At 37.6% G+C, this 26,906-nt stretch overlaps 1 protein-coding gene across 2 annotated transcripts in view; it reads right to left on the reverse strand.

Annotated features, from left to right (window-relative positions):
• LOC103463880 (cyclin-dependent kinase-like 5) overlaps nucleotides 1–26,906 on the reverse strand; it is a 46,574-nt gene that overhangs the window by 18,549 nt on the left and 1,119 nt on the right. For both annotated transcript variants that reach the window (XM_008407560.2, XM_008407561.2), the window contains exons 2-4: nucleotides 23,645–23,856; nucleotides 20,035–20,069; nucleotides 492–537 (exon numbers count right to left, since the gene is read on the reverse strand). In XM_008407560.2, the coding sequence (XP_008405782.1) occupies nucleotides 492–537; nucleotides 20,035–20,069; nucleotides 23,645–23,738 (175 nt within the window). In that variant the 5' untranslated portion in view covers nucleotides 23,739–23,856. The remainder of the gene's footprint in view (nucleotides 1–491; nucleotides 538–20,034; nucleotides 20,070–23,644; nucleotides 23,857–26,906) is intronic.

Raw genomic sequence — 26,906 nt, forward strand, 5'->3', positions numbered from 1 at the left:
CAATGGGTTCTCCGTGGGTAGCAACAGGTAGTCTGTTTCTGGAACACATTTCCAGAAACAGATTCTTTGAAAAACATAGACCAAATATGAACTGGTCATTGCTTACAGTTCAGATGTAAATTAATCTAAACTTAATCTGATCGCACTAGTTCAAAAAGTGTGTCCAGTAACAAACTACCGGTTGTCACACCTGGCCTTTTTGCAGAGTATTTTTGTTTTGGAATTTAAAAGTTTGTGACATTTAAGTCAACAAACCACTTAAAGAAGCCTCTTATAGTCCATACTGACATTTGACAAAGAAAACATGTCTGATTACTTAATGGGAGGGTCTAAAAGTGATCAAATTATTCACAAATTTAGATGCCAAACTAGCTTAAGCATATTGTTACATTTAAAAAAAATATATATATATATATATATATATATATATTGGATAGAACTTATGTTTTGCAAGAATTTCAACAAATAGTCTTAATTGGATTTTTTTTTACCTTCACTGTCCTTGAATTTCTTAATAGCCACAATTTCATTGGTTTCCTGCATTAGAAAGAAAATTCACTCTGTGAGAAATCAATGCTGTTTATCCTAGCATATGACATATATAGTTACAACAAGAGCATTGGAACGAAACAAACCAAAAAGTGTTTTTTTACCAGCATTTATCATATTAGATCTCAGGGATGTCCAGTCCAATTTGTATTGGCTAACGGTTCTTTCTGATCAATGGTTGCCATTGGTGTCCCTGACAAACTGAACTACACATTTTCAGGTTTTGGTCTACCTTCTATCACCTTATGTCAGCTGCACGCTTAGCGAGCCATGATGAAAGAAACTGTATTCACTGTTGTAGCTTTACAGTCACATTACGAGAACAGTCAGTGTGAGGGGAAAGCTGCACAGACGGCAGCTGAAACATGGTTCATTAAACTTTATGGTGTTCAAAGCATGATAATGTGCCTTTACAGGCAAAGCGGAGCAAATGGTTTACTGCGTGGCAAAAGTCTAGATTTGCCACCAGGATTATATATACCAGCCATAAATTTTGTGCTGTCCTCATGAGTGCATGGCCAGGAAAAACAAAACTAGACAATTGTCTTTTTCAGCAACACCTGATGCACAGATGGAAATACATTAAACAGACATTGCTTTACATTAAAATGTCCCTCACAGAAGAAATGTGGTATAGAAACAGAAACTGTCTGTCGTAGGTATGGCAGACATGAGGTAATGCCAGCAGTTTGCCTCTGTCATCTAAAGTCACTTCTTGTTATCGGTTCACAAAGTTCTATGCCCCACCACCAGCAGCCCCGTTTTCTCGACATGTCCTATTTAGACATGGTATTTCTGCCTGTGGCTCAGAGCTGTGCTCCAGTTCAGCACTCCATCCCTCCCTCCAAACGAAGCCAACGGCAGCACCGGATCGCTCCAGCTCGGATCAGGGAGAACAGAGAGCCCTCCTACCGACTCAGAGATATAAGACGACACACTGCGGGGTCAGAGCTGCGTATGCATCACTGCGCTGTCCTTATGCAAGCCTGGCTGAGAGAAGAAACGAGGAACAGCGAAATAACCTGTGTTTTATCCAACCTTTACTCACTAATGGAGGAAAAAATAGACTTCCTCAGTAGGTAACAAGCAATCAAGATTTCTGGATGCGGCACGTTGAAACATCGGGCTTTAAATGGATGTGCGGGAGCAGCACAGCAAGGCTGAAAAAAAAACTTAGCTTGGATTACATTATATGAGCTGTACTGCTCATAATACATTATGAGCAGTACATAACACATGCTGTACTGCATGTACGCTACATGAAAGTTCATGAAAACGTTCATTGTAATGTTTCCATGTTTCTGTTCATCGAAATGCCTCAAAGAGCGTTTTCTAACATTTTAAAACTCCAAAATGTTGTATCATTAAAAACATTTAATCTGGCTATCACACCATTAATGATAAGGGTGAAGTACAAACTTAATTGTAAGTTGCAATTTAATGAAGAGAGATGACTGCACGCCTGTTAGTGTGAAAGAGAAAAAATGATGGTTAAAGTTTGTGTTCATACATCATATTTCTGTAACCCAAATGTTGTGTTTATGTTGTCGGGGACAACAGCTGGGTCATTTTAACCAAATATTGGGTCAGAAATTATGACCCAGTTTGTTGGGCTGAAGAAGAGACCAGAAGGAGCCTCGTTATTCGTCACAGACGATAATTTTTAATGGTTCCACACCATTAAGTAAGACGATGCAAGATAGTGAAAGGATAATGGCAATCTCAATGGCCTGTTTTATTACCTTAGTTCACACTGAAGGAAGAGAAAAAGCAAAGAGCTGTGGAAGGTGTTCATGAAGAAAACATGACAATGTTCAGTCATAACAGGAGTCAAAGGGGAACACTTTCCCTTCAAATGTCTGATTCTTTAACTGGAGGTCTTTGGTCAGCAGGCCACTAAATCACACCGCAGACTACAGATTCAAGCTCAAACCCAGAGATTTTCTTTCATGTAAAAATATTTTGCCTAATAACTATACCATTAGCCATTTTCCTGCTAAGAAAAATGGACAATGCTAGCTGGTGTGCTAGTGTTAGCAAGCACTAAGCTGTGCTAAATAACACTTGCATAAGCTAGTGTTAGCTATAAATATTTAACATTCACATTTTGACCAAAACATTGGCCACAGGTCAGTACTACTATTTGCTTCAGTTGTTTGTGAATAAGTTAATTTTGGACAACCTGAGGTGGTTGAGTTCATTGTTCTTAAATTTGATCATTTGCAATGCAGAGTCGTTCATTTTAATGCCCCATGGTGACAACCATTGGCGTTGTTTATGTACAACAACAAGGTCATCAGTTTAAATCTTTTTAGGAACTTTTCTGTGTTGCATTTGCATATTATCAGCGGATTTTCTGTCTTCTTCTGAAAGACAAACATAGATGGATCAGTTATAATTGTTTAGTGTGTCTGTGTTGTCCAGTGATGGACTATCATCGTGCCCAGGACGTACTTCAATTTAGCATTGCAGACCGCCACCAGAACAACACAGCAAGCAACAAAAATTATTTTTAAAACCCTTCTATGGAATGTAAAAGTCGAGACTAGCATGCTGGGGCTAACCCTCTTGAGCTAAATCAACCCTAACGCTAACATTTAGCCATGACGTAATGTAACACACCAGTTCAACGCTATGACGCTTATCAGAAACAACCATCCTCCACTGTGCAGAGAAAAATGCTGAGCCAGACAAGGCGGCTGTCAATGTTAATTCAACATTTGGAATCGTGGCCAACATGAACTGAACGGTTCCGTTCACTTCCTCCGTTGCCATTGCTAAAACTACAGGCAATTCTAAAGCAGCGCAGAAAATCAATGTCATCATTTACAGCTTCTCCAAATAGCTGTTCGCTGAACTCCCAGACCGAGCCCTGAAAAAAGACGACTCTCAAGCAGAATTGTGTAGGAAGGCAAGAATCAGGCTAACACATGCAGAGCTAGGTTAGCAAAATGACCTTAAGTGGGTTGCTTTAAACTCAGCAAGTTTTAGAGTACATGCCAAGTACTTTAGCTACTATATTTATGAATGCAAATTAAGGTAGCATATGGCTTTCTAAACTGAATTCATTAAATTATTTTACACAATCAATCAATTCTGATGATGTTTTTGATATATATGTAAAAAAGCCCAGTGTTGAGATCAACAAAAACAAATTTAATTAAATTCATTCTCTAAAATTGCAGGTTCATTTCTGTTTTTATCAGACAATTAAAAGGAATATGCTCCGTATCACACAACCTAAATGTCTATGGTTTGAGTGACATAATGCACCAAAATTCAACTTTAATTTCCAGAAAACCAACCAAACCTCACAGCTAGTCACTTTAAAAATCCTTAGAAACCCCATATGTCCAGTTCATTTGGTCCAATACGAAGCACATTACATCATCTATGTGTAACAGTTGAAGCTATTTCTGCTTCAAGTGCAAACCGTAGAACGAGCTGCAGCCAGGAAGCAGATCCTGCAGACGTTTCGCTCGCTAATCTCAACAGACAAGCGTCTCATGCCAGACAAACTGGTTTTCTACGTTTGTTAATAATTCACACACCTATTGAGGGACCAGTGTAGATGCTCTGACCCTTTTTGTAGAACAATTTATTCTAAGATCTTGGGGAATTCCCATGTGGGAGACCGTGTGGCTAATTTATGAGGGAGAAAAAAACCAAACGGGTTGGATTATTATTTAATATAAAAACTCTGTCACTCTTCCATGACCTGAATAGTAAAGATTCAGCCCCTGGAGTCAAACCGAATGCTCTGCTAGATTTACTAGCTCACTTCAAAAATATGAACTATGTTAATCTGTCCCTACAAAGACAAAGCATACTTTCTAATCAGTGATGTCTGAATAAAGAAAAAATAAAACCAAGTACACGGTGGAAATGTGGAAGAATCTGACTGGAGTTAAACAGAAGGCAGTGATGGACAGAAAACCTGTTAGAGGCGTCAAAAGACTTGAGACTGGGCCAGAGCTTCACAATTTTACTTCTACTTCACAATAATGCACCACTTTGTACTGGGCTGTCACATAAAATCCACATTTGTGGCAAAATGTGAATACTTCTACAAGACGATGTAAATCCAGCGCAAAGGTAACAAGACCTGACGACATAAAAGGCAGTTTATGTAGACTAAAGGACCTTTTCACAAATCTTTAAACATTAATATTGGAGATAAATCTTGATTTGTTTATATTTTAAGTCTCTCTCTTATGGAACATGAGGGATTTGGAAATATTGACAGCCATTTGGAAATCTTAAAATTAAAGGTAGGTGGTCTTTCGTCTCTCATAAAAGATGCTACTAGGGTCGGGCGATAAAACTTAAAAATAAAATCTCAGAATTACGATTCAAATTCCAATTTTAATCAATATTTTTTTCTCCTAATGTTTTCCTTAAAAATATACAATTGATATAAAATATGTTAAAAATAGGCTTTTATTTCAATTAATCCTTCTGTGAGATGACCAAAATAAATACAGAATGTAAAACAAAAAAGATGGTGGTTGTTGTTTGAGCTAACAAACAAGAACTATAGAAGTATAGAAAATCAAGGAGTGCATTGGTAAAAAAAAAATCTTTTTTAAATCCCAATTTTCCAAAAATAAAATGTTCAAAAACAGAAAATTTAACAATAAAATCAATTTATCGCCCAGATGTCAAAGACCTGGGCGATAAATCGCTCTGAACCATTCTTCCCATAATTATTGATCTCACACAGCAGGAAAGAAAAAAAGATTTAATTCTGTTAATTAGAAACATTTATTAAAAGAGAAATCTGAATTGTCCCAAATTGCCAAGTCAAAACTTTGTAAAAATCTGGAGTTTAGAAATTCTAAAACTGATTGGTGCGTAGCTTCAAGAGCTTCCCAGATAGTTAATAAGCAGTGATCAAAGGCCACACACTCTGTGACAAGTTTATACCGCTGGAATAATCACAACATTACTGCTTTATTGTTGTTAAGCAGCTGCTGATTGCTTTTATTATTTTACATTTTCATTCAATTAGGACAAACTCATCTAAGCTGGAGCAGTTTACTTAGATCCAGATCTGCCAGCGTTAACAGAATATCACTCATCTTCAAATGATTACTGAAACCATATCTGTCTTTAGTTTTGAACAATACCACAATGCTGTATACAACAATGCCAAAAAAACAAAAAAAGGAAAACACAGTGATGCGGAAAAATTTCATTCAGAAAAGATGATGTACTAACAACATGGAAATGACAGTGTTGTTTTCATTTACAGGCACAGAATAGGTTTGGGTTCATGGAGAAACCATATGCTGCTTTAAAAAAAAAAAAGTTTTTATTCATATCTGATGCAGTGCTGATGTTACAGCATGGTTTCTCAAACCAAAATACACAAAGACAGTGATGGGTGGATTTAGAGCAGCTGGGGCTGCTGCAGCACACCGCCTGTCTCTACATTTTCCCTCCATGTTCCTCCATCTGCATCCCTGTTGGCAACATCTGTACCGGAGTTTCTGCTAGAGCAGCATGATGGATCGGTTTATTAACAAAGTGCTCCAGTTGAACATTTATTTATGTATTTTTGAACACACAAAGTTTTGCCCCTTCACTGCAAAATAAGGTTAGTAATAGTATAGTATGATTAGTATTTTCTCGGCCCGATAGTCGAGACGATTCGCTTCGATCGAGGACCAAAACTGCAACACTTATTATATTTTCAGATGGTGTGGTTCTCTTTCACGTTGCACTGTGTCAAACGATCCAAACGATATGAAAAACCTGTTTCCCTCCTCGCCTGTGGTGGCGCAGCAACAAGAACCACTGAAGGAAACGACACAAAAATGTCCGTCTTGACAAAATGCAAACAGAAATGGAGCAGCGTCAGATTTTAGCGGTTGTAGGATTTCTCCTTTGTCTTTAGCGAAACACTTCAAGCCATTTCCCCCTGCTAGACTCACCTGTTTTGTTTTGGTAGCATTTACCAGTACAACAGGCAGCATCAACAAGTGGGATAGGCCTCAGCGTAAGACGGACTTTAAATAGCCTGTGTCTCTCAGGGGACAAGCAAAACCTCACGACACAGACAGCAAACACGAGTCCCCTCGCCATCTTTTTTTCTTTTTTTTTTTTCTTTTTCACAGACTCCTGATAGGAACTCGTCTGCAACTCTTCCACTCAAGGTGACCCATTTAAGGCTAGATGTAAAAGTCCTTCTCTCTCTTCTGTCCCAGTTTCTACTCACAGGCTGCAAAAATAACTGCTCCCGTCAAAGGAGGTGGCAATCTTTCCATTTTTCTCTCTCTCTCTCCTCCAACTAAATAAACGTCTTATTTGGAAGAAAACGGCGTCTATGTCGATTGAATCAGCTCCTTTTTTTTTTTTTTTGCTGCAAAAGGGAGATTGATTGTGAAACAAAAATAGCTTCGAGTGATGCTGAAATAAAAACATCCTGTCTTGTTCTTGATCAGGACAAACAACAGTTGACCACAGATGGAGGGTGACTCACTGGATCTCACATAGAACGTTCTGAGATTAAGAGATCCAGTCGGTATATGATAGCTCATTTTAGATTGTAGTGTGTTTGTTTTCATCACAGAGTAAACCTGCAGACAAAAGCAATGCAAACTATAGGAATTATAAGACTTCTTTCTCAGGGGAGGAAAGTAGAACAATATGAGAGGAACAATGAAGCAGAAAGAAACAGAAATAACTCTTTAACTACACCGCTCTGTTACAGGATACAACATTTAAGACCTGAGGATATAAGATACTGTATTATTAGGACCTGAGGATATATATAAATGTTTTATTTAGATTACATTATTTTGTAGAAATCATCTTTTTATTTTCATTTTTGGTAAAAAAAAAAATCCATATTTTTGTAGATCATGACTGATTTGTAAAAGCAACAAGAAGGGTAAAACATCCAAGTGGGTGAATACTTCTTATGTAATGTAAGCAACAGTTTTATGTTATAGCGTCGTAATAATAAAATAAGGCAAATTTTGTTTTAGTTGAAATTCAGACTACAAATTAGAATTTTCCTCTGTGGACCAAAATTGGAACATTTGTTACATTTTCAGCTGACAGTTCAGATTTTCAACTGAGCAATCCAAACCATTTGAAAAGCCTAACCCTAACCTCTCACATTTGTTTTGGTTGTATTTACCCAGAATGCCTTGCGCTGTAGTCCACTTTCTGTGTTTAACGCAGCCGTGGGTCTGCTTGCGTTCACATATGTATTCAAACCACGCTTCAACCAAACCAAGACCGAGGTATTTAGTGAAAGTTCGCCTTTTCGGTCCGCATCAGAGTTCGATTCAGACAAACCAGACTGCCTGGAAACAAACTACAGTTCGATTAAAGCGGATTAAATAGGGCTGGTGTGAATGCACCATTAGTCTGAAATAAAAACCAAACTCTTCCTTAATGTTCTGCTGCTACGTGAACGTGAACATAGAAAACAAAGAACAAAACTTTTTTTTTTTGCCTAAAAATCTTACATTTGAATGAATTTCCAAAAGGCCCTATAAACTTCTAAGAGCAGGGCGATCTCTAAAGTGGTAAAAGCGAGACAACATTTCTCTGTATGTGTTCCATTCATCAACTTGACTGACAGCAGAGGTACTTGCGCCAAGCTAGCATGCGCATTAGTCATACGCCTTAGGCTGAAAGCAATTTAACACAAGTGAAAATGATATAAACACTGAATACATTTTAATACAAAAACTCTTTAAAATCCCACCCATTATGACACTTACTGCACTGACTGATTTACTTTTTTTTAATGATATATAGTTTGTAATGTGGTATATTTTGTACTTGATGCTATCATTCTGAAAAACACAGCTCCGACTAGATGGCAGCGGCCGCTTCCTCACTGGCTCAACATGTTCATATAGAAAGCCTTCATGCTGGCATGTGTCGTCAGCCCTCGGGGGTTCTGTGAACTCAACCCGCGCCAGGAAAATACCACTCCACGCCACGGCGGAGCTGCCAGGAGTGTTCACCACAACGAGCGAGCACTGCCTGCAGACTAGTTCTGGCATGTGCCACATATGTTCTTGCTCACTTCCTAATAATAGTGTGACTTGTGATCATGTGCTCGTCGTCTCTGCTGCTCTGATGCGCAGAGACGACGACTCATACAATGACTTGTTTATCATGTCAGCCGTTAAATAGTTTATATTAATGTCTCCCAAGTTTTTCTTCTAGGCTAGTAAATTAAAGTCCCAACTCCCCTATTGAGCGAAATTGATGATCTTGCTGACATTCTTCTTGCATGTCATGTAAATCAGGGGCGTCGTTGTCAAAAGGTATTTCCGTCCGACTTGAACTAATGTTCTTTCTTTTTAATTTTCATGCCTGCATATCATCAGCCTGAACCGTCAAACCGCAGTCTGTTGCTGTTATTTTAAACCCCCGTATTGGAGACTTTTCATGCTTGTTCAAACAGTTAAGCCCATAGTTACTCCTACAGTTGGAAGATTCAGATTTATAAAGTTTTTCCTCAACCAATAAATTTGTTTTTGGTAGGGAATGACACAAAGATTTCTCATAAAAGAATAAAACAACCAGAGCGAAATTTGAAAGGACATGGGATATACTGTTGCCCTATCCAGCAAATATGTGTTTTACACGTTTAACACATTTTTTACATTAATAGGTAACCCGGCACGCCGGTGGGTACAAATTAATGCATCTTCTGCATTAATTTGAAAGATGTACCTTAATTTTAACATTTCAAAATTCTCTTGATTTAATTGCTTATATCCATCCATCCATTTTCTTGACACCCTTGTCCCTCAGTGGGGTCGGGAGGGTTGCTGGTGCCCATCTCCAGGCGAGAGGCGGGGTCACCCTGGGCAGGTCGCCAGTCTGTCGCAGTAATTGCTTATATATTAAAAAAAACAAAAACTACCATTGTTAAAACACCTCGCTTGGTCACTAAGTTTCATGTAGAGTACATTTTTTGTAAAACATGTATTTGTAAAAAATCTTTTTTTTTAAATTAATTGTTGGTGCCCCCAAAAACTCGGGGCTCTGGGCTACTGCTCCTGTAAGCATTTTTTAATGTCAGGACAAAAAAAAACAACAAAAAAAACAATAATATATATATGTACATTTTTATTTAACCAGCATATCAAAAATTCTTTAGAGCTTTCTCAATAATATAGAGAAACATCATTATTGACATTACAGTAATCTTTTTCTGCTGGTGTTTTATTGACTTATCTTTGGTGTTGAGCTTCGAGTCTTTAAGATTTGAAGGTTTCTTTGGCATCACACTAAACTTCACTTGTTTTCCTTTACTATGTTCAGTACTTATTATTATTCTGCCTTGCACATTTTCCCCTACATATGGCCTCTTTCCCCTCCCACTGGATTGCCATTCACCAACTCATTCCTCTTGGATTTAGGTCCTTCCTCATCATCACTACATGACATGAAATAAGAAAGAGAAACTAACCAGCCCATAAGGACATAGCTTTGGTTATGTATAGCTTATAGCATTCATTGCAGCCAAAATTTAAGTTAATTGTAACCATGGGTGACATATTAGAGGTTTAGTCACTGCACGCTACTTTTAAAAAAAACAATTATTATCTAGTATATATACCAATATTATCCAGAGGCGGTGGAAACGCTGGACAGGTTGACACTCTGTCAGAGCGATAATACTAACACTTACAACTATGCATGCTCATACATGCAATTTAGAATCAGCAGTGAGGAGCACACAGCAAGACGCACGACTTGAGAACATGACAGCTAAAATGCACACTGTGAACCGAGAGGGTCTGCGCACGCAACAGACCAGGATGCGCCTCTCTGTGTTTCTTAATAAGACACTGTCTACATTATTTTATTAAACTGTATATATACAGGTGAAACAAGATATTTACATTAACAGAATACAAAGACACAAATGCCTTTTTTTTCTCACTGTGAAGTCACATCAGACCAAACTTTACTTCTTCTAGTTCTAGCTTAGTTGGAATTACCAAAATTATTTCTATTTGTTAAATGCCAGAAAACTTAAGAACATTTTTTTTTATTTTTCTTTTGAAGTGTCCTACATTTTTTGTAAGCTTCCCGATGCGGACCAAAATCTATGCAAAACATTGAATTTGAGGAAAGTTACAAAAAAATTTCTCGTCTTGCATTTAGCAAGCAGAAATAATTTTGGAAATTCAACCTAAGCTAAAACAAGAAAAGTTCAGTGTGACTTGACTTCAGACGGTGAGAAAAAAAATGTTTGTCTTTTTATTCCAACTCTGTCCATACATATACTTCCCTTGAAAGGAGTTTATTACAGTAGCAGCAATTGGACTTTTAATTTGGTCCAATTAAAAGTCAGACCAACTGGACTGGTCTGATTCATATCCAATCAGATCCAGACTCAAATAAAATCAATGCAAGTCATTACAAAAATAATTCAACCAGATTCAGGACATTCATTGACTTTGCAGCAAACCTTTATCATGAGAAACAATTAATAGATTTATGACTGTGTTTAGTCTGAGTTGTCAAAACGTTTTAAATGAGTTTCTGCTCCAGCATTGCCAATTCAAATCACTGAATCACCTCACATGTTATTTATTCATTTAATTTAGATATGTTGAACTTTTGACAGTACTGCATTTTAGCATCATCATTTATCGTGATACATTTTTTACCATGATTTTACCATTGTGACGATTTATTGTTGTGATGATAAATTCTAGATTTTGAGGAGGTTTAGACATTACAAATATGTCTAAACCTCCTCAAAAACTGTCTGTATTGTTGGGACTGACAGCTGTTTTTTTCACTGAGTAAATATCCATAAATTTGAAAATGTGATTAAATGCAGTTACTGGGTGAAGTTTAGTGATACAAATCACACCTTTGTACGTGACTGGTGTCCAGTTTTTGTGTTTGTGGAGCTTTGATTGCAGTGCCATGTAGTCACAACCACACCTAGATTTACCTAATTAAGTAAATATTTATCGTCACTTTTATCGTTATCACAAAAGCACGACAAAGTATCACGATAAAACTTTAAGTCGATATTGCCCACCCTTATTGCACTGAGTAGATGTTTTCAAAAGGTGTGTTATCTGCTGGCTTCAAATCCACAAATTCTACATAACCAGACATACCAGGAATAACGTCACCAAAAAGTAAAGTTACTATTCAGGTTGGATATTTAAAAATGTAAAATACACAGGCTCCCAATGGAAATGTATTGATGAATAGCATATTGATCTGCAGCAGTTGTTGTTTTTAGTTGTTGGCAGACAGCTTTTCAGGGATGGACAAACTTGAACAAACAGAAAAGGTAACAGCAACAGTTTGGATGTATTTCAGAAATCTGGTGGATGTCCCAGCTCAGATGGGCCGAGGAATATCTTTGCAGCTCCTGGTCTTCCACATGATGCTCAGTTTGATACATTTAGTCCGACTAACAAAAGGGCCTAACAGATCGTCTAAATGGCACGCATATGAGGAACAGTTAATGTTTTACCTCTGCGTATATGAAGTGGGTTTGGGAACGAGTTCATAAGAGGCCCAGCACATTCAGGGTGCCGCCGTGTGCATTCCTAAGGGCTGTCCCACGCTTACACAAATACTCACACCAAATACTCACACCAACTAATGTTTACCCACTCACTTAAACAGCTCACATACAGCCACATGCTACGGAACCACCAGTGACCATGTTGAAGACTTATTTAGGATTTAGATTAGCTGCTGGAGAGAAGCCTTTGTGAATACAAAGGCTTCTTTGTTGGAAATAAAAAAGGGTCTCATTTTGTTAGGTCGAGATTTACCAAACCTGGCCAGGACAGTTTTAAATGCAAACATACCGCAGAGAGACGGCTGAAAAGTGTGTCACATACTTTTAGTCGATGGAAAAAAATGTTTGCAAAGACGTCTGATGAATGAAGCGTGTTCTGTGGCGTACACAGATTAAACAGGACTTCTAACGTGAGTCACTGAAACCAAGATGAAACTAACGCAAGCAAAAAGTTGGTATCGCTTCTGGGACTTATATCTAAGGTTTAATTACAGCAAATCTCCAGAACCACATGTTCTCAAAATGATCCATTTTTTATTTCAAAGCTACAAATTAGTAAGATCTGAAAATGATTTACTGTGATCGAGAACTGACAAAGTTCTACCAGAGTATACAAGCAAAACTTTTATTTTTATTATTTTTGTTTTTTACATAACACAACCAGATCTGGACAATAAATCAATAACAATATAACATATTGCAATAGACACGTGATTCCATTCAAATTCAATAAAAAAAAGAAAAAAGTTTTGCTTACATACTTTGATAAATATCAACAGATAATATGACTGATGAAATGTTCAATAATGTCACTGAACTCCAATCCAGGGCTGCACAGCATTCTGGGGAATGTAGGCAGAGGAAAGACTTCACCCGTTCAACCTCTCATGGCATCGACTAACTCACTTGCTCACTGGTTGCCTAGCAACAACTTGTTGAATAACTTGTGCTTACCTAGCAACAACCCTTTCGAGTAACTTGCGCAGCAGCAGTTTAAGGTTTCACCACCGTGCCTCATAACTGCTTAAAAAAAATAAATAAATAAAAAACAGCCTGGAGTGAAAACGGTGGAACAAACAGAAAAGGTAACAGCAACAGTTTGGATGTACTTCAGATATTTAAAACAAAAGACAAATCAATAGTTATCGATAAAGACAGATATGAACCGCTTCTATTGTGGTGCGTTTGTCAGCCACATCATCCAATGTGGCTGATGTGGCTGATGTGATGTTTCTGGTGAAACTTTTAAAAGTTTCACCAGATTTTAGATGGTGGTTGGAATCCTCACATTTTTAAAGTTCTCCTTTTTCTTTGAGTGAACATCCCATTAGGGTTAGGGTTAGCTAATAACTAAGTTTGAGAATTTTCACTCTCGAGGTAGGTTATTAACCTCTATTTCATTTCACATAGCGATAATGAGGAAGGACCTAAATGCAACAACGCTTAACAAGAACAATCTTTGGTGAGGAAGTTGTCACAAGAGGTTGAACACTCAAAGGGAGCATTAAAAGTTTAAAAATGAAATTTGAGGAAGCACAAAAAGTCATGAGACAATGTTTCGAAGGCAACATTATTTTCTTTGAGGTCATGCCAGCTCTTCAATCAGGCTGCTACAACACAGCGAGAATTCAGTGTGTGCACGTTCCTGTTGCATGCCGGCATTTGTATTGGAAACCATGCTTGGCAACAACATTCTCAGTGTTTCAATCTAGCAGTGTCTCATTTCCTACCAGAACGTCACCACAGAACACCGAGTTCACAGCATTTTGTGTCACAAATGAACTGCCGGATCCTCTTTGTTGGTATCTATAATTTACATTGACAAAAATATTAATTAAAGATGAGGAGTAAAACAAAAGCTTCTTCGTGTTCCAGTGCGCTCGACTCAATCTGATGTACTTTAGCAGAATGTTGCACTTTTAATCTGGGTACTTTCTGCACCAAAAAGTTGTGATAAAATATGCTCTGGTGAGAAAAGACCAAATCTCATCTGTGTGCAAAGTAACACTTTGAGCACATGAAGAATTTAACTCCATATTTAAATGGATTCTGCAATAGGATAGATGGAATGGTTGAGTGGCTGAAAACATTAGTCATTAATGCAGCGCTCTGGAAAAGTATTCATACTCACTTCTACTTTTTTTCACACTTTTGTCTCTCTAAAAGTACACATTTCAGTGTATGTATCCAAAAAGCCCATCTATGCCAAAGTGCATTTTGCTTAATTTTTCTAATTTATTTGCCAATAGATTTGAAAAACTATTGGCAAATACATAAAAATAAATATACAATACATGTTCACATTAAATCTAATCACACTAAACCTTAAGTTTGAAAAAAAAAAAAAGAGGAGCAGATGAAGACAGTCTGTTTGAAAAAGTCATTATTCGTAAACATTTCTTCAGAATTAGTAGAATCTTATATCTCGTATGGAGATGTTATTGACATGTAGCACTCCAAACATTGTTTTATTAGATATATCGAGCTATCATAACATGTAAACATACAAGACCGGTTAATAAAATAACAAACTATACACAGAACACCGATTGATTTTACTGTCTTTCTACATACAAGTTCAGTATGTTGTTTCCAAGTTAGTTTATCATCGACAGTAACTCCTAAAAAAACGCTCTGAGGCACTTGGCTAATTTTAATGCCATGAATGGCCCAGTCAAAGTCCAAACCCAAATCCAGAAAAGTAATGAAAAAGAGACACTCTTCACCTAATTTGACTGGAAGAACAGCCAAAAATAAAAATAAATATGAAAAACTGGTTCCATCACAGATGTTTCTGGAAGGTCATCTTGGGAGCTTCGTTTTAATTCATGGCTCTCATTTTGGTTAGTAAATATTTTTTAAACTGTGTATCCTTCTCTTTCCACTTCACCATTATGCACTACCACATAAAATCCCCATAAAACACAACTGAGTTTTGTGTTGCAACATGACAAAACGTGAACATGTTCAAATGATGAAAACACTAATTACTCTGTATATGGAAGTCAAAGCAGGTAGAGCACCTTAGAACTCAATTTTATTCAACGTAAATCATTATAGATCAACTCTCATCCAAGTATAAAAAGGTTCTTTATTTTTGTTGTTGTTGTGGATAAAGTTATATCAAACAGACTCTACTATGACAAATTTTTACTGTTATATTATTGTGACAAAAGTATCCAAACCTCCGCGATTAGAGAACGCTAGTTCAAGCTTGAAACTACATTCAAGTTTTAAAAACCAATGGAAAGGCAAGCATTGTGAGTGGGCGCCACGTTTCATTTAAGGAATAAAGAGCTACAAAAGTCTGACCTCCAGGTCAAACGTTTCGGGGTGCGAGTCATCATCACACAACAAAAACACAATTTCAAAAGACTTCTGGAAAAAAACTAAACAATTGCTGATATTCAGCAGGCATGCAAAGGTTATAGAATCATTCCTGAAATATTTAGAGCAAAAGAGAAAACTCTATACAGAATAAGGAAATTCAAGCAACACAGAGAGGTCCAAGAATAAAGTGTGTTACCGTCTGTAAAGTCACAATGCAAATAAAATCTTCTGTCCTTTATATTGGCTAATTCTGTGGGTCCACCATGGTGGAAGACTGAATAAATGTCTGGATTTAGAGAAACAATCCCCAAAGATTCATTGTGAATTGGCGAAATACTGTTATTGTAAAAGGTCAAGTTTCCTTTTGCTGAATATAAGTCAGAGGAAGGATAGATTCTGAAATCTCCCAGCATGTTCTCAAGAAAACATCAAGAAATGGACCATGCAACAAGACAACAAAGCTTAAGTTAAAGAGTAGGTTTATACACGTTTTGCCCTCACTTATATTAAATCATGAAATTGTCACATATCAAAGTATGGAGATGCACAGAGAACGCTATTCTCAGCTTGACAGTTAGAAACTCAAAAATCAGTCATTTTACTAATCAGTGTATATGCACCATACTTTAGGGAGTGACAAAGATTGAAGATTCAAAGTTGGCAGATAACAGGAAGGCTGAACAGATTGCACATCTGCTCTTTTTTAGCATTTAAAGCTTCCAGCTTCTTTGCTGGTTATGCAACACACTGGATTTAGAAATGTTAGTTGAAACCCTGGACTGCTCCGTTTTTCTTTTCTCTCTCTCTCTCTCTTTCTGCAGGTGTAGAAGCAGACTTCTAGGGTGTTGTCTTGTATTCTCTCTATACTTCTTTCTCTTTAAACCCTTCACCCCCAACATCATTTCTTTACAGCTACTGCTCTCTCAATGACACATCTAGCGTACATAAAGACAGGAAGATCATACAAAAGGTTAAATGCAGTTCTTTTGATTCTCCTATATTGTCACCTTCCTAAAATAATGGCTTAAGTAATTTTTTGTCAAAAGTGATTTTCAATTTTTTATTGTTTTTTTTTTTGTTTGTTTTTTTAAGAGGCCATCATTTTCCTTTATTTGTTTGACTTTTTTTTCTTTCTTTTTTTTTCAAAATCACTTTTGGCAAACAAAGTTACTTACTTTTACGAAAATGTCAAAGTTTTAGTGCTTTAAAAAGGTTTTGCCAAATTATATATCAACAAATAAAGGCCTTTGAATTTGATCTGTATGTGTTTTTGGTAAGGCAGCAATACAAATCACAAATATATCATCATTGTAGTGTGTATGCGCAAAATTAATATTTAAAAGAACAGCTATAAGTGCAATAATTTCACTTATATAAGTATATATATATTTATTAAATCTCACTGTTCATGTCAATATCATCCCGGAATATGACACAGATTTACCTAAAATGCTGAAAATCAAGAGAGTACTGGAAGCAGGGAGAGAGCAAGATGTTTGTTTTTATGAATCGCGACAAACATTGTCATTGCAATATTTATCTACTGCATTTTTTTCCCCTCCATTTTTTTTTCCAGCTGAGTTCTTCGTGTGAAAATCTGATTATGTTTGTTGAACCTGGTCACCTTCACCATGTCCAGACTAGTGAGCATCAGCGAGGGCTACCACGCAGACAATCAAAAGATTACACCTGAACCCTCCACACTGTGGCATCAGCCCCCTCGTCCTGTTCCCATCTTCACGCCATAATCGTCCCAGCTGCCTCCTCTCTTCATGCACGCATCCCGTGCAGCAGATGCGGCGTCCGCAAATAGATTCGGATTACCAGGAGGAAACTGCTGAAAGTATGTGTTGGAGTATTCACTTCCCTTCTACATCCAAATCCGCGCATTCTTTGCATCTAATCATCGTGATTAGACGAGCAGCTGCAGATTCATGCAGTGAACTCACTTCTCCAGCCTGGAGCTCTTCCTGGTTCAGAGTCGCAGCATCGTGAACCCTCCTCTGTGGGCTCACGTGTTGTGCTGCAATGCTAACCGTCAGCTGGTTGTACGTGTTGAAAGCACGCGTGCTATTTCTGCGGTGCTTTTTGTGCACACGTAATTATGCAGGCCGGATCTGGCGAGTTAGCTCTTAGAAAGACGTGGCAGTTCATTCACACAAACAATGCAAAGATTTTCCAGATGGCAGCGGTCCATATTGATCGGCGGCCAGAGAATTGAGCCGCATGCTTTTCACACGCCACCTATACGAGGCAGTGTATTTTTAAACACCCCATAAAACACAGAAAACGTGACAAAGAAGGGCAGAACTTAGTGGAGAAATTATCTTTCTATCAAGCAGAAGGGGCCTTTACTCGGTTCTAACATTTTGAACAGTTCCGTCACGATCGCCGGTGATGGATTTTTGCCCAAGTAAACACAACAAAGGAAGCGCGGCAGAAAGCAGACTCCATCTGCTGTGTGAACCGAAATGAGGTCTATTGATGTGCGTCCTGTTGTTTAAAATGGAGACATTGGCATTTGCAGCTGCCTGGCTGAGTGATCAATCAATTTGAATAATAAAGCCCAGTAATTACAGGCTGTGCTTCCGGCTTGCCCCGGCACTGTCCTTTTTTTTCTTTACCCACCCCTAAATTCTCCTCAATCGTTTCACAATGCTTGCTGAAAAACTAGTGTTACATTTCTTAGGTTTAAACTCAACTCCCTGGCATTGAAAAATGCGGCGGCACTGAGTGATATCGCTGATTCGACAACGTAATGAGGGCAGACGAACAGTTTGCAGAGCGAGAACAAAACCATCAAGAACTTTGAATAAGGAGGTTGAGAAAATGTTTTGTCTCCTTTTTTTTTTTTTTACAGATTTCTGTAAGTAGGAGGCAATTTCTCTCACTCATATTGGATTGCTGTCAATTTCTGCCACGGCATCTTCCTTTAAACGAGCTAAGATGACAGGGCTGTTACTGCAGTGTGGGCTGTCTTACTTTTCATGGGCTTCCTATTTTTCTTTTATGCAGCAGTGTTTGTGTCCCTGCTTCTCGAAAAAAGGGGACACAAAAACAAAATAAACGACAACAAGACGAACCGGGAGCCATTTTGGCAGAAACGAAAACAGAAGGAGTAAATTAAAAGACACATTTTCCCAGCGCAGCTCCGTCTCACGCAAAATGATTACAACCAGTATTCCAGCGTTTAGAAGCCTTTTGGTACTTTCCTACATCAAGACTAATGGGTCAGGTCACAGAACCCTCTAAATGCCTCACTCAAAACATTCCTCATCTTACATAACTAGAGATGCACCGATACAATATTAATATCCGTGTCGGTCCGATATATAAAAACTTTCTAGATCGGGCATTGGCGAAGAGCAGAATGAAAATGTGCAATATTTTTTGTCTAAAATAAATCACTACATTTTTTTTGTCTCCTTTTGGTCGACTTAATGAAATATAGATGGTGCACAAAAGAGTATATATAATTGTCAATCGCTACTATGGTTATAGGTTTAAAAAGAAAATAAAAGCACCCCCATTGGAAAGCTGACAAAGAATTCTAAAAATAGAAAATCATGTACAAAAAATAAACAAAATTGACTCAAGTAAGTGATGGATTGATCCACTTGAGGATGGATGGATCAGCGATCAACTAAAAGAAAGTTCATTTGTAGATAAATTTGAGGTTTTACTCCCTTATTGTCACGCTCAAAATATTATTCATCTCTCCCACGACGTCTGCTGCAATTTTAGGGACACTATGAATTATGCAAATTAGGTGTTGAGGTCATCTAGCAACTTCTGGTGACTTTTCGGCCAGCAAATAGCCACTTTCCTTACTAAGGAGCGGACAACAGCAGAGGTGTCCCAGGAGAACTGCACAGAGAGCAGCCAAAACTCTACTCTTAACATTTATGATGTTCAATAAAAAGTGCTACGTTTATGAATCAGGAAAACAAAGTATTGTCTGCACAACAGTATCTGCAACAGCACTGAAATATTTCATGGAACACATTATCAATGAATAATATTAGAACAAAAACTAAATGTGCTAAGGTTAGCGTTGTGCTTCGATAAAGTATGACGGAAGACCAGATCGAACCCACGAATCATTGAGTGAGAGTGTGCAAACTGTTAGCATGGCTCCCTTTTAACAAACCAATAAATCTGAAACCGGATATTGCGAAAGCTTTAAATAATCTCAAAAACTGTCAGTTCATTCACATGGAGATGCATGTAACCTAAAGTGTGGAGTCAAATATATGTTCAGAATGAATGATTCAGATGGGAGCGTTTCAGGTGACATGCTACGAGATGTTATAGCAGCTTTCTTAGCTTCGTTAACCTTATTTTGGTATGTTATTTTAGGTCAAATTGGAGGAAAATATCAGTTCCTGTAAAGAAAAAGATCTACAAAATCCTTAATCTAAAAAGTACTAACATAAAACATGTAATACAGGTGAAATGTTGTGTTATTTTGTAGCATATACAAGGTATCAATGTACCAAAAGTCCTGATTGGAACATCCGTCCTAAAGTAATAATTAAGCAATCATTCTGAAACCATTTTTTATGTGTATAATAATATAAAGGACATGAATGCAATCAAAGTTTTGATCTTACCTTTTGTCTGCACTTCAGAACAACACCGTAAGCACCTGAAACAAAAGCAAAACATGTTAATAATGACTTATCACAGCTATTTCTACTCACACCCAGTCATGCATTCAGATTAACTGAACGGGCAGTAACATCCTCCAGCTGATAGAAATAATTATAAGTGCATATATGTAACTTCTAATGCACCGGTCAAGGTAGCGAAGCAAGTGTCTAAAAACAACAAAGTATTTTAAACCTTTTTTTGTTTGTTTTTGTCAACTTCTTACACCTAAATGTGATTACATTAAGAACATCTTTAACCTGGAAAAGCACAGGGTGTTCAGTAATAGGACAGAGTGTTGGCGAGCTGGTGTGGTTCTGACGTTATCGACCCTGGCAGTCCCAAACTTGTGTCCCCTGGGGGACACCAGACTTGGACTGAGCAGGCACATGACAAACTGCTCTGTGCTCCTTCTCCAGTTTGTGAGCTGGTCGTCCGTCTCAGCAGGAAGCTGCTCTAATATGCAGTAAATACATCCAGGCTAAAGGGTTGCAAATCTAAAACAGCAAAACGCCGACAACTTTAACATGCTGAGGACAAAACCCTGTGCTTGTTGACACCACAAATATTTTTGCTGCTTCTATCAATCAATCAGTCAAGTTTATTTGTGTCGCACATTTCAGCAACAAGGTAGTTCAAAGTGTTTTACATCATAAAAACACACACACAAAAAAAATCAACAATCGAAACATCACATTTTCGTCATTTACACATCAAATTGTTGGTTAGTGTTTCATTTATTGTGGCACAAATGCAACTCTAAACATGTGGGTTGTTTTTAGTCTAGACTTAAAGGTGATTCGGCTGTTTCACGATTTGTTCCAGATTTGTGGTGCATAGAAGTTTCTATTTGTTAATTTGTGATCAATCGCTAAATATTTAGTACTCATCAATTTAAATCAAATGCATCAAAGAAACATTTTATTAATGGAATAATTTTCTTTTGATGTAAATTCTTATGTTCAAGTTTATCCCCAAAGTTGTTTCTTTTTATAAAAAAAAAATAAAAATTAATTGATGATGTAAAATGAGATAAACTGCTTCTTCATTATTAGCAAGCTTCTGCTCTAAAATACAATACCTTGCTCTAGCATTAATATTAAAACCCATGAGTTTAAGTTGTGAGTTTCACATAGTAACTGATTTGTTAAGTAGTACATCATCTGACGTAGAAAATTAATTAACCATAGCTTTGAAAATGTTTTACTAACATAAGTCTCTAAAGCATTTATATCGTCTCTAAAATTCACATTTGTCAAAATTTTCCCCATTCTCTTTTGCAAAATAGCTCAAAGTCAGTCGGATTAGATGGAGAAAATACACACAAAAAAAGAGTTTTTATCCTGATGGATTATCACTGCTCAATCAAAACTGGAGAAAAGAATCGCCCCCACAGCACGATAGCGTTATTTCTCTGGGAATACAAATGCGTGACAAATTCCTCAGATTATATTTTGTAACAAAATAATATAAAGGACAGGAAAACTTTGAATTTTGTGCCTGCGATGAGAAAAGTTCAAGGAGTTATGAACACATTTGTGAGGAATTGTAACTTTGCACCAAACACCAAGCAAGAAAAACAAAAGCATCGTTTTAGAATGTGTGCTAAAAGACGCTAACCCCACTAATGTATTTCCTACTCACGACCATCTTCTTAAAAAAAATTTAAAAAAATAAATAAATAGCAGAGATAGTTACATAAGAGAGCTTTTAATTGCTGGGGTGAACCTACATAAAGCACTTAGCCCTAAGTCATTAGCAAAATTGACTGGACCCCCGATCAATGGAGGACAAAATCAATAGCGCTGAACCAAGAGGAACACGTTTGGACCACAAGCGCGAAGGCAGAGGCTGAAGTTGACGTGAGACAGACAAACTTGTACAGCTTTATATTTTAATGTGGCCCTAAAAGCGCAGGGCTCCTTCCTTCCTGAGCGACTCATCGCTGGAGAGGCACTCAGCTTTTTAAATCTCTAACTCAAAGTTTCCCCGTGTCCTCTAGCGGCACGCTACACACACATTCTAAATGTCAGTGTAGGAGCTTGAAAACCGGGACAAGTGGGTGGCCTCGCTTCAGAGCTGCTGCAACTTTACACTGAGTGAGCCGCTCGAGGCAAAAGACGAGCCAGAAGGAGCTTTTCAGAGGGACCGAACTCTCGGACCACGGTGGTCCACTGAAGCTGAGGACACTTTGGAAATGCGGAATGCGTGTTTTATACAAAACTCACTGCAACGTAAAGCAACTGCATAAAACTTGCTGCATGGCCTGTTGCAATAAGCAACAAATCAATCAATCGCATGACAGATGAAAACGAGCTTGTTGATTTCCATTTGCATGACTTATTGTTTTTCTCTCTTTCTACCAAGAACAGGATACAAAAAGTCTGCTGCTTTGGTCTCAACCAGCTCTTTTCTTCTGAAGGACAATTCTGTTTGCGGAGAATTCGTCATTTATTTTATTTGCTTTTTCTGTTGTTTTTGTTTATTTATTTTGGATATTTGGATATAACTCATTTTATGCAAGAATCTTCACAGAGTCATTGTGGATGGTGACACTGTGGGCAGGAAGACTCTCCAGTAGCAGTCAGTTTTGCAGTGAATCAGAAGAGGCCTCTGACTGAAGACTGTTGCTGCATCATGACCATCATAACATGCTAAGGGCTCAACTTCCTGGCAGCAGAAACGATGTTCCACTGTAACATATCCTGGGTGACACCGTGAGTATTTGGCGAGCTCTGCTAATCCACCTGGTTTGCTTTTGCTGTTCCTCTTTGTATCTCTGGTCGGTGTGGTTAGGATGCCGGGCAGAAAGAGGCTGAGTCAGGGCTCTGATTACGGCCCATTATTATCGATGAAAGAGACGGACTGAACTTCCTCCTTCTGTCTCTGCTCTCTGGTTTTGCCCCGCGTCCATGAACCCTCCTCTTCATCTCATCTGGGATTTTGGCGGTCGCAGTTCAGGTATTATTTTGGCTTTTGAGATGCTAATCAGATACTCCTGGCTGTAAGAAAACGCTACCTTGTTGCTACGGTTACGCACCAACAACGTGAAAAAGCAACTGGCCCGCAGCATCCAAAAGCAGAGGGAATAATTGTGAAAACGCCTCAACCAAAAACAATTGGAGCGAATGTCTACAAAAAATAGGACTAAAGTCAAACAGCTACTCCGACACTGTGAGACGCAATTCTGTTAAACTTCTTTGTAGACATCTAGTTCAATGATTTAAATAAATTAAGCAATTGGAGTGCCCAATAAACATTTTCATATTTTTTTACAGGTTAAAAACAAATAATTTGTATTTTATTAAGATTTTATATTACAGACCAACAGGAAACGGCATATTATTGGTAAGTAGAAGGAAAATTATGTGTGTCGATATTACTTGTGTTTTGCACATCTAAAGGATGTTTTGAACGTTCTTTGCAAAGACAGCTCAGACTCATGATTAGATGCAGAGTATCTTTAGGTTAATCATGGTTGTAACCAGAAATAAAAACAAAAAGCTTGATCTGGTTTCTGGTTTGTACTCACTGTTTTTTACAAGTCTAATAAAAACAAATAGTTAACCTTACCTTCACCCACAATTCCAAGGACTTCAAATTTATTCATTACATCACAGATGTCAGGAATCTTCATCAAGTCAAAGGTATGATGTGTGAGGTGCATGGAGCTGAGGCACGGGGGCCCTGGCTACAAGACGGCATGCGGCGGCCAGCTGGCAGCCCCACAGACGGCCACATCTGCTATAATCCATAATGTGGACCTCATGCCTTCTCGTCTTCACCTGCAGAAAAGCACAGCACCAGATTAAAACTGCGTAAACAGCTCTAATGGTAGCAGACAGTATTACTAGGGAAAACTGCTTAAACCATCATCATGACAAAAATCATGGTGTAAACTACTATCTACAGTAGGAGCAGTTACTAGCACCAATGCATACTACACTTCACAGTTTTCAAAACTGCTTAAATTCACCATCATGCCGTTCCTAATGTTCAAAATCCTTAAAATGAGATGCCAGAAAAAAATCTGTTCAACTGAACTAAGGATAGAGTAACTCAGCACCACCCCTAACTAACCTCTGGTTCACTCAACACAAAATAAGGGGGTAAATTTGGAGTCATGGTGCAAAAACTAACAAAGTGCCACCTATCTCTGTTATAAAGTTATATAACAACAGACTTTCTACACTGGAAAAACACAAAACCCTACCAATTATTTTTGGTTCTATCTCAGTACACTTGAAAAAAGACAAAACTGACTAACAAGTAACTTTTCAGCAAGTTATAGGAGCTTGTTTTAGGTAAATAATTCCTTCATATTAACGAGAAACTACTAGTGAAATAATCAGATTATAAACCCTCAGTGGAAAAAACCTTGTTTATAACTGACGTGTTATTTCTCTCACTTCCTTTAATGTTTGCATATAAGGCTCCCTAACGCAGAGACATTACCATTCAGACCAATGGATTTTATAATAAATACCTACAGTATGACATCCAGGGATTGCTGGCTGGCTTAACTGAGAAACTACCCCTCCAAACCACATGGCGCCTTTACTGCTGTTATCGTACTGCAAGTATCTTTGTCAGAAATGAAGTGAACTCTTCACACAGTTCAGTTCTGCCCCCCTTTTCAAGCTGAAGTCTGGTGAGAAGATGGGCATAAAGAAGGATCTAAATGAGCACAGCGAAGGCTTTAAATCACAGTCCCAAAACCAGTGGATCCCACCATTTATAATCCTCTTTTAACATACCTCCCTCGCCTGTAAAATGCCCTAATTATTCAATTTCCTCGCTCCCAGTTTATACCGCGAACGTTCTGCCTCATAACTTAAGTCTTAAGTATTACCCATTAGACTATAACTGATTATATTATTAGGAATATTAGCATAAATAACACAGCTCAGGAGCAACTGAAGACACCACGCAACACAGACTGTGGGGAACTCTAAAGATTGCGTACGTACCAAAAACCGACAAGAACTTTATTAACAAAATAAGAAAATGTTGAGCTTTAGATGTGCAATCAGACTTCTTCTACTGTTCCTACTTTTTCAGCAGAACGAAACAGAAACATACACACACATCCTTAACGTGATTAAAGCTCCTCCTCTGATATCCACGCACTCTTTTTATGCTTATTGAATCAGATAAGGCTCCAGATACCACTTTCCCCATTTCATCTTCCCCTTGCTGGAGAGCTCAAGGACTTAACCATTGCCTACTCACACTCCCAGTCTCCTACGGTGCTGTGGCCACTGGGGCCGCTCATCACTATGCAAAACCTTGGCACCAAAAATAAACTCTGTCTCCCCGATCGCTAAATATTGCTGTGTGGTCTTATCTCACTCAGCCAGCGAAGCATCGATGAGGGTGAACTGACAGCAACTGTTGCCAATTTTAAAGAAGGACATATTATTAAACACACACACACACACATTTAATTTAGTCACCTGCAGTCATGTGTTATCGTATCACTTGGCATGCAACATTTAGGTTTTAGAGCAGATTTAAACCATTTCCTTACATCCAGAAGGCTTATATGATCAGGAAGGCACTGAGCATCGCCTTGGACCTTATATTTCTGTCTGTATAAACAGAATGACTCATGCGTGGTAATGGAGGGAATGTGTCAAATTGACGGCAAAGCCTATACATGTGGTGTGTATCGAGTGCCAAAAGTGCCAAAATAATAATAATAATAAATAAATCAGCAATTGATTATTTGCATATGTCCTCATTAATATCCAATTGGAAGCAATAATTTAATAAATAAAGGAATGTATCCGTTGTTCAAATTTAATGTAAGTAGAAAACCAGTTCGGCATTTATTGTTGTTTAGTTGGTCCTATTCAAACTTAAGTTGTTTAAATGTATCCTCTGATTGGTTAGCAGGCAATTATACTGATAAAGTCACTTGTAACCCCGACCATAAACTTTAATCATTATGGTAAAAATGTAAAAATAAACACAAGGAACTTAAAAAAAAAAAGAAGTTATTTTTGGATTAATAAGGCATATTTAGGTAAGCGTATACTGTAGTTAGGTTTTTCTGTATTTTCTCTCAACCGTATTTAACTAATGACATACAGGAAATTGTACACAAACATAGTTTAGTTTAAAGCAGAACATGCAGAAGTGCACAGTGCTACCAGCCGCTGTGTCATTTTGAAACGCAAGACGAAAACAAAACCGTGTGATCCGGAAGCTATCAATAAAGTCTGCTTTTTAAGGATAGTTAATGTTCCTTATTCAGTGGAATTAAACTAACTTTTATATCAACATTTATATAAATAAACTCGTTATTCTCAAATGTCAGAGGTCTTACTCTAAATAACAGCTCTGTTCTTTTTCAGGTGGTTTTATTGTTTTTGTCATTTATCAATCCAAGAACTGGCAATACCTGCTCTCCTTAATTTATTGACAATAATTTAACCAAATGTCTAATATTTTTCTGAGAAGTTCTGAGAATTTTTTTTTATTACATTTGAAAAATTCTGTCATATTTTCAATAATTTAAAGATTTGTCAACAGATTCCCTCACCTGAGCTCTGTGTTGGTGCAGCTTTTCCAAAGTTACTGTGGCTGCTTCTCTGGACTGAACGGTGCTCTTTGAAATGCTGTTTTCAATTCTAACCCTGCTTTCTTCATAACCTGTCTGACTTATTTTGAGTAAAAGAGATTAAAAACGAATGCATGCCACACTATTGAGCTGTTTACATATGTTATATTTTGAAAACTCAGCAATTTCCTCCCATTTCTACTGTGATGGTATAACACACAAAATCTAAACGTACACACACACCCACTAAATATATATATATATACATAT

This window comes from Poecilia reticulata, linkage group LG4, assembly GCF_000633615.1.
Source record: "Poecilia reticulata strain Guanapo linkage group LG4, Guppy_female_1.0+MT, whole genome shotgun sequence".
Lineage (NCBI taxonomy): Eukaryota > Metazoa > Chordata > Actinopteri > Cyprinodontiformes > Poeciliidae > Poecilia > Poecilia reticulata.